Source organism: Hylobates moloch, unplaced genomic scaffold (genome assembly GCF_009828535.3).
Source record: "Hylobates moloch isolate HMO894 unplaced genomic scaffold, HMol_V3 SCAFFOLD_13, whole genome shotgun sequence".
Lineage (NCBI taxonomy): Eukaryota > Metazoa > Chordata > Mammalia > Primates > Hylobatidae > Hylobates > Hylobates moloch.
Window position 1 is genome coordinate 34,488,578 of NW_026652288.1, and position 14,786 is coordinate 34,503,363.

General features: G+C 47.1%; 1 protein-coding gene across 1 annotated transcript; it reads right to left on the reverse strand.

The window, feature by feature from the left end:
• Positions 1 to 1,731: 1,731 nt before the first annotated feature.
• On the reverse strand, positions 1,732 to 4,888 carry TEX101 (testis expressed 101). Its single transcript, XM_032172733.2, has 5 exons — positions 4,786 to 4,888; positions 4,527 to 4,670; positions 4,215 to 4,397; positions 2,772 to 2,900; positions 1,732 to 2,610 (listed from the first exon to the last, which is right to left on the reverse strand). The coding sequence occupies exons 1-5, from the start codon at positions 4,847 to 4,849 to the stop codon at positions 2,381 to 2,383; spliced, it is 750 nt and encodes a 249-aa protein (XP_032028624.2). The 5' UTR covers positions 4,850 to 4,888; the 3' UTR covers positions 1,732 to 2,380.
• Between the last annotated feature and the right edge of the window lie 9,898 nt (positions 4,889 to 14,786).

Sequence of the window (14,786 nt, forward strand, 5' to 3'; positions counted from 1 at the left end):
GGATTACAGGGGTGAGCCACCGTGTCTGGCCAGATTTGCATTTTTACATAAAATAAACTAAACATCTAGCAGAGGAAAGAGTGAAATAGGCATTTGTCTCAGGTGAGCAGAGGGATGACTTCTGGTCCTGTCTTGTCCAGTACCTGTGAAGATAAGCTGTTCATTACATTGTCAGGGTGAAACTCAACAGAACTGTTTTAAGGTAAAGATCTTGGGGCCCACAAGGAATTTCCCTGTGGCCAAATTGTGAGCAAGGCCTGCTGGAGAGGTGTGTAGCCTTCTATCTTTGCAGCTATATATTTAGGAACAAAATAGGAGGCAGTTTGGTGTGACTCCATTCCCAAGCCTGACTTTTCCCTTTAGCATAGTAAGTTTGGTGTACCAAGATTTTTTTTTCCTTTCTCAGTGGGTAGAACCAGAGAAATTTCTAGAAAGAACTTGGTTGGAATGTATATACTATGGCCAAACTCCCCAGTGTTTTGGGAGGGGAACAAGTGTTTGTAATAAAAGTCTCTCCTTCCACCTCCACTGCCGTTTACTGTGTGTCAGATAAGTCTTAGTAAAGCTGTTTTTTTTTTTTTCAGAAGAAAATATCTGTCTCCCTTTTACCCTCCCCACCTTTTACTTTGCTCTATACACCTCTGATATCATTTGAGTCTTTTACAATAAGACAGAGCTTATGTATTTTTGAGTAATAATAAGCATGAGAATTTTCCAAAAATCTTTGCTGCCCAAGTAGTCACAGGTCCCCTTTCACCATACTGTGATGAATCCTTCCTCCCTCCCTCCCAAGTCCACTGGAGAGTCATTAAGTCAGCCCCAGGGAAGGGAAGGAATGATGCAGAGCAGGCAAGGGCTAGACAGGACACAGAGAAATGGGGCCCACTGTAATGAGAGAACTTGCCTTTTGTTTTGATAGAGGATCTCACTGTGTCATCCAGTCTGAAGTGCAGAGGCATGATCATGGCTCACTGCAGCCTCAACCTCCTGAGCTCAAGTACAGACAAAACAATAAAATTATAAGCCACGCCCACCCCACAACCATCTGAATGGACCCCTCCTCTCAGCCAGGGCTTTCCAAAGTTAACCTGAAAAACTGGTTCAGGCCATCCTGTGGGAAGGGAGAGTCGGCCATGCCTCATTATACCCGCCTCCCTTTTGGATTTTGGGAAAAGCTGAGCAGCCTGAACATCAACACAGACCTTAAGTCTGATAAACATTTACAATGTATTCTCTCTGAAGCCTGCGACTTGGTGGCTTCATTTGTGTGATAAAACTTTGGTTTCCACAATCCCTTATCATCATAACCCAGACATTCCTTTCTACTGATTCCAGGTCTTCAGATAACAACTCTTTTAACCAATGGCCAATCAGAAAATTTTTGAGTCTATCTATAACCTGGAAGTTTCCTCCACTTGGAGTTGTCCTGCCTTTCTGGGCTGAAACAATGTACATCTTACATGTATTTGACTGCCTCATGTCTTCCTAAAAGGTATACAACTAGGCTGTGCCCCGACCACCTTAGGCACGTTTTCAGGGTCTCCTGAGGGCTGTGTCACACACCATGGTCACTCACATTTGGTTCAGAATAAATCTTTTCAAATATTTTACAGAGTTTGACTCTTTTTGTGGACATAAGTGATCATCCCACTTCAGCCTCCCAAGTAGCTGGGACTACAGGCGAGCGCCACCATGCCAGGCTAATTTTTGGATTATATTTTTTTGTAGAGATGTAGTCTCACTAGGTTGCCCAGGCTGGTCTCAAACTCCTTGGCTCATGCAATCCTCCCACCTCTGCCTCTCAAAGTGCTGGGATTACAGGTATGAGCCACTACAGCAGGCCCATAATTGGAGAATTTGGAGTCTGATTTTTCTCATTCGGCCATACCTCCTAGGGGAATTTTAGAACCCCAAAACAGCAGCCTTAAGATTAGGCTGGGAGTGCTCTGGAGGAGGCTAACCCTAGAAGAGTTAGCATATTAGAGTGAAAGGAAAATCAGACTTTACGTCAAAATATCTACGTTCTTGCGTTGACTCTGGCCATAGCTAAATGTAAGAAACTCACTGAAGTTTTCCAGATCTCAGATTCTCTTTCTGGAGAATGTGTGGTTTGGAGAAGATGAATTTTAAAGGCTCTTTCAGCACTAAAATTCCACTTCTAGTGCTGAAACATACACAAATTGCAGCAGAAATGTTTATTAGTAACGCCTACTGCATACAAAAATTACAGCAGAAATTGTATTAAAAATGTCAAATACATTCACAGTATCTCTTTGTTCTCCCTCAAATTCCCACCTACTCCTCAACTTGTTGAACCTCAACAGTAAGAAGGCTCCCAGTCAAAAAAGATGTCCTCAGACCCAGGCCCAGAAGTGCCTTCTTAGGAAAAGTGAATAAATGATGGCAACAGCAATGGTGGCAGTAGCTGTAACCCCCAAACAGGAATGGGAAGACAGGTGGCCCCATTTTCAGTCTTTCGAGATTGAGTGAGCAGCTGATGTGGGCACACTTCCCTCACAAACATGGGTCCTACTGCTAAGATTCCAGACATCAGCCTGCAGCCAATCGTGGCTGTACAGCCTTTGACCTCCACAGACGACTCAATGCCACCTATGGAACAAGGAAGGATGGGGAGAGACAGAGATGTTTTAGGACATCAGAGGAGAATCCAGTCCCCTCTCATCCCTGGAGAGCTCAATGTCAGAATCTCTTGGGATCCACTCAAATGGTTTTCCAGCCTCTGAAACTATCAGATGTTCATTTCAGTTTACCTCCAGTGATCTCAAGTTTTCCTTGATAGCATCGAGTTGTACCATTGGGACAGGGAAGAGAAGGAGCACTGAAACAGGTCCCCAAAGCCACACAGGTTGGGCAGTGGAGGGTTGTTGACACGGTGGAAGCTGGAGGGAAACGAGAGAGACAGTTAAGGGCAGGTCCTGCCTCCAGAGATGTTGCTCCTTGCTGCCTTCTCTTCCCCAAGATTTTCCTGCAGATGCCACTCTAATCAAGGCCCATTACTTCAGCCTCCCCATCCTTCTCCAGCTGGTGTTCTCTGCTGTGAAATCTCCATCGATCTGACTTCCAAACTCTGCTGAGGTGTGAAGATACAGAGATGAAAAGGACATAGTTCCTGTCACCTAGCATCTCTGCCTAGGAGAGAGACATGTAAGTAATCAACTCAGTAGCTGCTGTGTTCAAGGTATAATGACAAAGGAATGAAGGAATACCCAACTACCTAAAAGAATTTGGTAAATATTTTCAAAGAGCTGATACCTGAGTTGACATGGAGGATGAACAGGGGTTAGCGATGTGAAAATGGGGAGGGGAGGGGTAGTAAAGGAAACAGCAAGGACAAAGGTCAGGTGGTGTGAGCCAGCTTGGTGGATTCAGGGAATTGTGAGAAGTTGCACGGCTGATATTCAGCTTGTAGGCCCAGCTGTTTCTTTGAGCTGTTTTTTTGTTTTTGTTTTTTATGGCCCGAATCCATTTCGATTGGCCAGTGCCATCTACATTGTTAAGTATTTTGAGTATTAGCCCCAGTTAGCATATAGTAAATGAGAGAGGGAAGAGAGGGAAATGAAACTGAAAAGACAGGCAGGGCCAAGTTACTATAGGCCTTGTAAATTGGGGAACTGGGCTGTTCTCATGCAGCAGTGGGAAACCAATACTTGTTAGACTGATAATACCACCCTGCTCAGAAACCTACACTGATGTCTTATTGCTTTTTTTTTTTTTTTTTGATGGAGTCTTGCTCTCTCTCCCAGGCTGAAGTGCAGTGGTGTGATATTGGCACACTGCAACCTCTGCCTCCTGGGTTCAAGCAATTCTCCTGCCTCAGCCTCCCGAGTAGCTGGGATTACAGGTGTGTGCCACCAGGCCAAGCTAATTTTTGTATTTTTAGTAGAGACAGGGTTTCACTATGTTGGCCAAGCTGGTCTCAAACCCCTGACCTCAGGCAATCCACCTCACCCCGCCTGTCTTATTGCTTAATAAACACAAAACCCAGTTTACAGTCCAGCCTTCACTAGTGTCTCTCTGCTCTGAGCAGTGTTTAGATCCCAATGAACAATTCAGAAAAATAAAATTACTTGAACTGTGAGGTACTTTAGGGTATGGGCCGCTTAGGCTAAGCCAAGTCAGAATGCAAAGGGAGGACATACATAAGCTCTTCATGGAGTTTCTCTTAGTACCTATCTCCCCCACTTGCAGGGTACCTGTGGTCTCACTGAACTCCCAAAACTGAGACAGGCTGTCTTTGTCATTACAGAAGGAATCCTCACAGTAGTTACTGTAGGAGGTCACCATCAGGCCGGGGGGTGAAGAGTGCTGGACAATTGTTATGGCCTCCTCCCCTTCCGGGATGCAGCCCTTTGTGGCCAAAATGGCTGTCTCAGTCCCTGTTATGAGACAGGAAGGAGGGGAAATGGATGGTGGCCGTCACGAGTGGCCTGGACAAAGGGAACAAGCATTGGCATGGACATATCAACCTCCCTCCTACCCAGCCCAACTGCCCCATCTCATTTCACCTGCGTTAATTATTAGTATGGTTTCCTGGCAAAGTGCCCCTTTGTCACAAGTCTCAACTTCCTCTGTGGTCCAGTTAAACATATTGGCTGGATCCGCTTCCACAGTCATGGACAGACCCTTTTGACAATACAGCTCTAGGCCCGCTGAGGAGAAAACGAGAAAAGGATAAGCACTTCTCCATGGGCCAAGGTGGCTCCTTTTTCATCATCAGTACACCTTCTGTGACACACTGCTCTCCCCTATGTCCCCAATACGCACAGGTCAGGAGGGAGGTTCCTAGGACCAGGAGGATCAGCAAATGCTGGATATGGGGGGTTCCCATGGTTTCCTCTGGAGAGGTTTGGGAGGAGCTGGTCTGGATCTGTGAATTTGAGGGAGAGAAGGCAGTTAACTTTTCAGCCAGAGCACATGAGATCAAATATAGGTCCTGGCAAGTACTAACTTCAGGATGGGGTGTTTTAATCTGCATTTTTTTTTTTTTTTTTGAGACGGAGTCTTGCACTGTCGCCCAGGCTGGAGTGCAGTGGCGCAGTCTCGGCTCACTGCCTCTGCCTCCTAGGTTCAAGTAATTCTCCTGCCTCAGCCTCCCAAGTAGCTGGGATTACAGGTGCCCGCCACCACACTCAGTGAATTTTTTGTATTTTTAGTAGAGATGACATTTCACCATGTTGGTCAGCCTGGTCTCGAACTCCTGACCTCAGGTGATCTGCCTGCCTAGTCCCCCCAAAGTGCTGGGATTCCAGGCGTGAGCCCCGACGCCCGGCCTCACAGTGGGGTTTATGGTGTATATGACCACGACTTCTGAAGTCGTTCTGTCCCTAAGCGGCTTGTGAGCTGGAGCGAGTTCACAGGTTTATCATGGCCCAGTTTTTCATGGTTTTAATTCTCACGCCCGGCCACTCAGTGCCCTCCAACTTCAGGATCAGGAGTGTGGCCCTGAAGGCCGCTTCTCCCTCAGTCTCAGGAGTCCCTTACATTCTCTCAGGGCCCCAGAATTTCAGCCCCCAGCCCCAGCCCCATCAGAACCTGGGATTCTGAGAGCCCAGCCCCGTCCTACGTAGGGATCGAGGAGTTTGGGTTCCAACCACCTTTTCCCGCGGGACACACCATTCTGGGCCCCTCCCCTCTCCGGCCCGGGAGCCCAGGCCCCCAACCCTCGTTCCCCTCAGAGCCAGGATCTGGGTCCCCAGCCTTCTCTTTCCTCAGAATCCAGGAATCTGAGTCCCTAGCCTTCTTTTTCTCTTTAAAGAAGCAAAATTTCCGCCGGCTTCCAGGCAGACGCCTCACAAGAATCTCACGACGCCGAAGTTGAGGCCCGGAACGCCTTCACCTGGGGCTTGGCATTCTCTTACGCCGGAAGGCCAGGACAGCCTGACCACACAGCACTCGAAACCCCATTGGTGGATGCAAAAGCATCGGATAAGTTCATTGGATGAGTCTGGAGGAACACGGCACCTCATTGGCCACAGAGAAGTCAATTCCTGGCAATCTCTGAGGGTGCGCATGCTCGGAAGGCGAGTGGCGGGCAAACCGGCCAGAAGAGCCCGCCTCTTTTTGCAGCCCCAGGCACGCAATGCAGGGTGGGCGCTGCATTGCCAGATGACCTCGCCTGGCCCTTTTCTCCACACTCTGTTGTCTCTGCTTCTCCAGCCACACTAAGAGGTCAGACCCTTGGCCCTCACTCACGGAACTTATCTCCCTACCCAAATGGCCTCTCATGTTCCCAGCCTGGCCCCTGCCTCGGCACCCACCTTAGTGGCCCCGGCTCCTGGGAGTCAGCTTGGCCTCTTCAGTCTTCACTTGCAGTGGCCCCTGCGCAGCCCAGCTGTCTTCCTCTGATTGCACTATGGCACCAGCCTCCTCATGGCCTCCTGGAGGGCTGAATCCAGGAATGCCCCCTTCAGCGTCACTTTGGGCACCCCGAATGCATGCATGAGCAGTAGCTGTGATGGCACAGGCTGCTGTCAGATCGAACCCACGCGTCCATGTCAGGACCATGAAGAAGACTCGGATGTCACTCGGATTTGTTGCTCATGGCTGGTAGTTCACTTTCACATCTATGTAACCTCCCCTCCCCTCCTCTCCCCTCCCCTCCCTTCTCTTTTTGACAGACTTTTGCTCTTTTTGCCCAGGCTGGAGTGCAATGGCGCAATCTTGGCTCCTTGCAACCTCCTCCTCCTGGGTTCAAGCGATTCTCCTACCACAGCCTCCCAAGTAGCTGGGATTACAGGCATAAGCCACCATGCCTGGCTAATTTTTTGTATTTTTCTTTTTTTTTTTTTTGAGACAGAACCTCTCTCTATCCCCCCCAGGCTGGAATGCAGTGACGTGATCTCGGCTCACTGCAACCTCCGTCTCCCAGGTTCAAGTGGTTCTCATGCCTCAGCCTCCCCCGAGTAGCTGGGATTACAGGCACCTGCCACCACACCTGGCTAAGTTTTGTATTTTTAGTAGAGACAGGGTTTCGCAGTGTTGACCAGGCTGGTCTTGAACTCCTAACCTCAGGTGATCTGCCCACCTCGGCCTCCCAAAGTACTGGGATTACAAATGTGAGCCACCAACCCTGGCCTATGTAAGCTTTCCAGATGTGACATGAAGTTGTAGCAGGACGAGCTGCAGACAAAACTCCTCAGATATCGGATTAAAGACGGAAGAGGTTTATTTGGCTGGGAGCCTCAGCAGACTTGAGTCTTAAGAGCCAAGCTCCCTGAAAAATAAATTCTTGGCCTTTTTTTCTTTTTCAGAGTCTCGCTCCGTCACCCAGGCTGGAGTGCAGTGGCGCAATCTCGGCTCACTGCAAGTTCCGCCTCCCGAGTTCACGCTATTCTCCTGCCTCTGCCTCCGGAGTAGCTGGGACTATAGTCACCCGCCACCATGCCCGGCTAAGTTTTTTGTATTTTTAGTAGAGATGGGGTTTCACTGTGTTAGCCAGGATGGTCTCGATCTCCTGACCTCATGATCCGCCAGCCTTGGCCTCCCAAAGTGCTGGGATTACAGGCGTGAGCCACCGCACCTGGCCAATTCTTGGCCTTTTTAAAGGCTTACAACTTCAAGGGGTCCACATGAATGGGTCGTGATAAATCAAGCAAATGTGAGAAACGTGACTGGGGGCTGTATGCATCAGCTAACAGAACAGAAAGTTTTGCAATGCTTTTTCATATAATGTCTGGAATTTACAGATAACACAAGTAGTTTAGGTCAGGGGTTGATGTTATTATTATTACTTTTTTAACTCCTAGGGCCGGGTGGTGGTGCCAAGGTTTACTGGCTATTTATCTTACTTCTGTTTCTTTCCAAATTTTTGCTTTCTCTCTTTCCTCCTTTCTTGTGAACTAGGCAAGGTCGGGGGAGGAGGGCAGCAGGAGTAGTAGTGGTCTCCTTCCTTAAAGTAAGGCAACGCTTTGTATACTTTCAGAATTGGTACTGATTCTGTAAGTTATAAATGAGTATTTATTTTTAATAGAGAAAATGCCACAATAAGAAAGGGATTGGTAAAGCTCCAATCCCTTTGTTATCTTTGAACTGTTATCTTTGAACGATCACATGTCAAAGGATCTGGGAAGAATGTGTGCCAGTTTTCAGCCCCCATCTGTCCCTTGAGGGCTTGTGCTTGGGCAAGTAATCACCTCGTTGAGTCACTCTCCAGGTGACCTGGTCACAGAATCCCTCCATCTCACACTTAGAAGAGACCTTGGAAGCCTAAGCGCCCTCCACCTCTATTCTTCACCCCATTTCTGCTTCAACAGCTCCAGGGACCTCCTCTTGCCCCATGACATAGTTTGGATATTTGTCCCCCCCCTCCCCAAATCTCATGTTGAAATGTAATTCCCAGTGTTGGAGGTGCGACCTGGTGGAAGGTGTTCGGGTCATGGGGGCGGATCCTTCGTGACTTGGTGCTGTCCTTGCAATGGTGAGTGAGTCCTTGCCAGATCTGGTTGTTTAAGTGGGTGGCACCTCCCCTTCCTACTCTCTCTTGCTCCCCTTCTCTGGCCTGCATCCTTTCGCTATCAGTAAAAGCTCTCTGAGACCTCCCCAGAAGGAGATGCTGGCACCATGCTTCCTGTACAGCTGCAGAACCTTGAGCCAATTAAACCTCTTTTCTTATAAATTACCTAGTCTCAGGTATTTCTTTATAGCAGTGCAAGAACACCCCCAATACACAGCCCCTTGAGAAAGGTGGCTCTGCCTTTTTGGTGCAAGAGAGATCGACAGATCTTCCTTAGCCTGAGCCAGTTTCTGTTCCTCCCCAGGCTTCAGTGTCCTCATCTAGAAAATGAGGAGGTTAGGCCGGGCGCGGTGGCTCAAGCCTATAATCCCAGCACTTTGGGAGGGCAAGGCGGGTGGCTCCCCTGAGATCAGGAGTTTGAGACCAGCCTGACCTTCACCAACATGGTGAAACCCCGTCTCTACTAAAAATACAAAAATTAGCTGGGCCTGGTGGTGGGCGCCTGTAATCCCAGCTACTCGGGAAGCTGAGGCAGGAGAATCGCTTGAACCTGGGAGGTGGAGGTTGCAGTGAGCTGAGACTGCACCATTGCACTCCAGCCTGGGCAACAAGAGCAAAACTCAGTCTCAAGCTTACATAAAAAGATGCCTTCACTGTATGTGGAGGTTAGTTTAGAGCAATGGTTGGCAAATTTATGAAAATCCATGGAACATTTGTAAAAAAGAAAAAAGCTCAATGGCTAACATACAGTGAAGGCATCTTTTTATGTAAGCACTTGTGACACCACCATTGGTCACTGGATTATTGCAATACGCCCTGCCCTTGCCCACGTGGCTATTTCCCACCAGGCACCAGAGCGGTCTCTTAACTGTAAGCCACACCACATTACTCCTGTTTAAAGTTTCTAATGGGCCAGGCACAGTGGCTCAGGCTTGTAATCCCAGCACTTTGGGAGGCCAAGGTGGAGGATCACCTGAGATCACGAGTTCGAGACCAGCCTGGCCAACATGGTGAAACCCTGTCTCTACTAAAAATGAAAAAATTAGCTGGGCGTGGTGGTGTGCCCCTGTAATCCCAGCTACTCTGGATGCTGCAGCGAGAGAATCATTTGAACCTGGGAGGTGGAGGCTGCAGTGAGTCAAGATTGTGCTACTGCACTCCAGCCTGGGTGACAGAGCAAGATTCTGTTTCAAAAAAACCAAAACCTTCCAATGGATTCTCATTTTACCTCAAGTAAGATTCTAGGCTGGGTGCCATGGCTCATGCCTGTAATCCCAACACTTTGGGAGGCTGAGGTGGGAGGATTGCTGGAGCCCAGGAGGTGGAGGTTGCAGTTGCAGTGAGCCGAGATAACGCCACTGTACTCCAACTCTTGCTCTGGTGACAGAGCAAGACCCTGTCTCAAAAAAAAAATTTTTTTTTTGTACTTTATAGTGTAATTGGCTATGTGTGTTCATGTGTGACTGTGAGTGCATCCATGTTTGTGTGTGCACATATCTGTATATATGTATGTCTCTGTGTGTGTACCTGTGTGTTGTGTGCAAATGTGTCTGATATGTGTGTCTCGGTGTACATGTCAGTGTGCATGTGTGCATGGGCATGTGTGTGTCTGGTTCCTTCCAGCTGTGTCTGATCCATCTCTGTGTACTCAGCATATGATTACAGTGTAGGTAAGTAAACGTTTGCTGGATTAAAGAATGTCTCTTAGATCCAGAAATGAGAAACACAACAGTGAGCCACCACATACCTCAGGCCCTCCGTATTCCATCCTCAGAATTTTTTCCATGCTTCCTGTATTCCTGGGGGAAAATTCCAACCTCCCTCACTGGTCTTGGAGACCAGTCCCCATGCCCCACCCTTATCATTCCCTGTCTAATATCTATTCCCAGGACATCCCCAGTCTTTTCCAGCCTCTTTGGCTTTGCTCACATTGTTCCTTCTGCATGGGAGACCTCTCCCTAATCCGCTTCCCCCATGCATTTGTTTACCGCACAAACTCCTAATTGTCCTTCAAAGCCCATCCCTCCAATGCCCACAGCCCTCAGTGAAGCTGGCATAAGCATCGTGCAGCTCCCTTCTTGAGTGCTCCAGGAGTTTCCCTCTCAAACCAAAGTGCTTTTCCTTCCTACTTGTAAAGGATTGAGATCTTCTGCAAACCTTACAAAACAATGAGTTGTAAGCCTTGAGGTTAAACCACCAGTTTTACCTTTTTTTTTTTTTTTGGGACAGGATCTCTCTCAATCTTGTCCAGGCTGGAGTACAGTGGTGCAATCACAGCTCACTGCAGCCTCAAACTCTGGGCTCAAGCAATCCTCCCACTTCAGCCTCCGGGGTGGGAGGATAGGCACATGTCACCATGCCAGCTAATTATTTTACTATTAAACTCCAAGCCACGGAATGTCTTTTTGAAGACTACTAATTACTAATCATAGAGGAAACACTTGCCTTGCTCACACCCACATTTGTTTCTCCTTCCTTTTTTTTTCCGCCAGAGATGGAGTCTTGCTCTGTCACACAGAGCTGGGGTGCAATGGTGCAATCTTGGCTCACTGCAACCTTCACCTCCCAGGTTCAAGCAATTCTCCTGCTTCAGTCTCTGTAGTAGCTGGGATTGCAGGCATGTGCCATCACCCGGGGCTAATTTTTGTATTTTTAGTGGAGATGGGTTTCGCAATGTTGCCCAGGCTGGTTTCAAACTCCTGACGTTGTGATCTGCCCGCCTCAGCCTCCCAAAGTGCTGGGATTACAGGTGCGAGCCATCGTGCCCGGGCTTTTTTTTTTTTTTTTTGAGATGGAGTCTCACTCTGTTGTCCAGGCTGGAGTGCAGTGGCACAGTCTTGGCTCACTGCAACCTCCACCTCCCAGGCTCAAGCAATTTTCCTGCCTCAGCCTCCCAAATAGCAGGGATTATAGGCACCCGCCATCACACCCGGCTAATTTTTGTATTTTTAGTAGAGATGGGGTTTCACCATGTTGGCCAGACTGGTCGCAAACTCCTGACCTCAAGTGATCCACCTGCCTCAGCCTCCCAATGTGCTGGGATTACAGGCGTGAGCCACTGCGCACGGCCACCTTCCTTTTTTCTAACCACCAAACGAATGCCTGTAATGTATAAAATCCACTAACAGCTGGAAGTCAGCTGGCTGGTTTCTGGGCTGTCCCTCCTGCTGTCTAAAAAAATGCAGATCAATATTTTCATTTCTTTCCTGTTTTGGTGTTTGTATTCTGGGATTCAGGATGTATTAAAAAGCTTTGGGCCGGGCGCGGTGGCTCAAGCCTGTAATCCCAGCACTTTGGGAGGCCGAGGCGGGTGGATCACGAGGTCAGGAGATCGAGAACATCCTGGCTAACACGGTGAAACCCCGTCTCTACTAAAAATACAAAAAATTAGCTGGGCGTTGTGGCGGGCGCCTGTAGTCCCAGCTGCTCAGGAGGCTGAGGGAGGAGAATGGCGTGAACCCGGGAGAGATCGTGCCACTGCACTCCAGCCTGGGGGACAGAGAAAGACTCCGTCTCAAAAAAAAAAAAAGCTTTGGCCAGGCGCAGTGGCTGACACCTGTAATCCCAGTACTTTGGAAGGCTGAGGCAGGAGGATTGCTTGAGCCAAGGAGTTCAAGACCAGCCTGGGCAACATATGGAGTTCCATCTCTAGAAAAATGAAATAAAATTAGCTGGGTGTGGTGGTGTGCACCTGTAGTCCCAGCTACTCAGGAGGCTGAAGTGGGAAGATTGCTTGAGTTCAGGCATTCAAGGCTGCAGTGAGCTGTGATCACACCACTGCACTCCAGCCTGGGTGACAGAGTGAGACTCTATCTCAAAACAACAACAACAAAACTCATTAAAAAAAAAAAAAAGAATTCCCCTGTTATGCTATCCACGAGGGCGTTTCTTACTCAAATCTTCCTAATTCTCAACAGCACTTCGTGGTGACCAACCAGGACTTGGGAAGTTACAGAAAATCATATCAGACACCACCTTTTTCCATGAGCTCCAGTCTCCCACCCTTGCTCAGTTTTGTGTTTTCTTTTTTTTGAGACGGAGTCTTGCTTTGTCACCCAGGCTGGTGTGCAGTGGTGCGATCTCAGCTCACTGCAAATTTTGCCTCCCAGGTTCAAGTGATTCTCCTGCCTCAGTCTCCCAAGTAGCTGGGATTACAGGCACTTGCCACCACGCCTGGCTAATTTTTGTATTTTTAGTAGAGACGGGGTTTCACCATGTGGGCCAGGCTGGTCTCAAACTCCTGACCTCAGGTGATCTGACCACCTCGGCCTCCCAAAGTGCTGCGATTACAGGCGTCAGCCACCACGCCTGGACTTTCTTTGTTTTCAACGTATGTACTGCAAGTATTTTCTCTGTTTGTGACTTGTGTTTTTGCTATTAAGAAAATGGTATATTTTAAAAGAAGTTTTTTATTTTAAGAAAATCCAGGCAGGGCGCTGTGGCTCACAAGGTGATCACGAGGTCAGGCGATTGAGACCATCCTGGCCAACATAGTGAAACCCTGTCTCTACTAAAAATACAAAAATTAGTTGGGCGTGGTGGCACATGCTTGTAATCCCAGCTACTTGGGAGGCTGAGGCAGGAGAATCGCTTGAACCCAGGAGGCGGAGGTTGCAGTGAGCTGAGATCACGTCACTGCACTCCACCCTGGTGACAGAGAGAGACTCTGACAAAAAAAAAAAAAAAAAAATCCCAAAAAATCACATTTTTTCTTTTATGATTTATGTTTTTTCGTGTCCAATCTAAAAATTTTTGTCGGCTGGGTGCCATGGCTCACACCTGTAATCCCAGCACTTTGGGAGGCTGAAGCAGGCAGATCACGAGGTCAGGAGATCGAGACCACCCTGGCTAATACGGTGAAACCCCATCTCTACAAAAATTACAAAAAATTAGCCAGGCGTGGTGGCGGGCGCCTGTAGTCCCAGCTACTCAGGAGGCTGAGGCAGGAGAATCACTTGAACCTGGGAGGCAGAGGTTGCAGCAGTGAGCTGAGATTGTGCCACTGCACTCCAGTCTGGGTGACAGAGCGAGACTCTGTCTCAAAAAAAAAAAAAAAAAAAAAAACTTTGTCTACCCTAAGGTCACGAAGATTTTTTTCCTATGTATTTTTCTAAAAGATGTATAGCTTTTGCATTTACATTTAGGTTTATGATCCATTTTGCATTAATTTTGTCCAATAGTGTAAGGTAAGATTGAAGTACATTTTCACCTGTTAGATGCCTTTATTATGACAATATATAGGTAAAGCACTTAGGCATAACCTTAACAAGAAGTTCATAACATGTATATAAGAAAACTTTTAAAACACTCATAAAGGACAGAAAAGTCATCTTCAAGAGATGAAAAGACATATCCAGTCTTTTTTCTACCATTTTATTATGAAAATTTCCAAACATACAAGAAAATTGAAAAAATGGTCCGGCATGGTGGCTCATGCCTGTAATCCTAGCACTTGGGAAGGCCGAGGCGGGCGGATCACTTGAGGTCATGAGTTCGAGACCAGCCTGGCCAACATGGCGAAACCCCATCTCTACTAAAAATACAAAAATTAGCTGGGCATGGTGGTGACACCTGTAATCCCAGCTACTCAGGAGGCTAAGCCAGGAGAATCACTTAAACCCAGGAGGCGGAGGCTATGGTGAGCTGAGATTGCACCACTGCACTCCAGCCTGGGCGACAGAGCACAATAGAGCAAGACTTCTAAGGTGCTGAATTTATTGGTATGAAATTATTTTCAATATTTCATTATCATGTTTATATATATAGCATCTCAAGTGATAGAAGTTACTTTATTCCCAGTATTGGTAATGCATATTATCTCACTTTTTCTCTTAATCAGACTAAGTAGAAATTTATCAATCTTGTTGAACTTTTTCTAAGACCCAGCCAACTCTAGGTTTTGCTATTTTCTTTGTGACTTGTTTTCTATTTCATTGATTTTTGTTCTTATATTATTTTCCATCTTTTGCCTTGGATTTACTGTGCTCTATTTTCTTTGTATTTTAACTACTTAAAGTGGAATCTTAGTTCATTAATTTTAGACCTTCCTTCTTTCTTCTTTTATAATGTATTTAAGTTATACATTTCCCTTTATGTACCACTTTAGTTGCCTCCTACAAATTTTGATATGTTGCATTTTCATTAACATTCAGATTAAAATATTTTAAGAGCTCTCTTGTGACTTTTTTTGTGATCCATGGCTTATTAAAAGTGTATTGTTTAATTCCCAAATCTCTAGGCCTTTTAGATAGCTTATTGTTATCAACTGCTACTTTAATTCCACTATGAACACAGAAAATAATCTATGTAATTT

What these genes read in the sequence shown, in the direction of transcription:
- TEX101 (XM_032172733.2), bottom strand. Translation starts at nt 4,849, where the DNA reads ATGGGAACCCCCCATATCCAGCATTTGCTGATCCTCCTGGTCCTAGGA. An exon ending in GGAGTTCAGTGAGACCACAG is followed by an intron (nt 2,901 to 4,214) that starts GTACCCTGCAAG and finishes GTTTCCCTCCAG; the next exon opens with CTTCCACCGTGTCAACAACC. An exon ending in AAAACTTGAGATCACTGGAG is followed by an intron (nt 2,611 to 2,771) that starts GTAAACTGAAAT and finishes CTTGTTCCATAG; the next exon opens with GTGGCATTGAGTCGTCTGTG.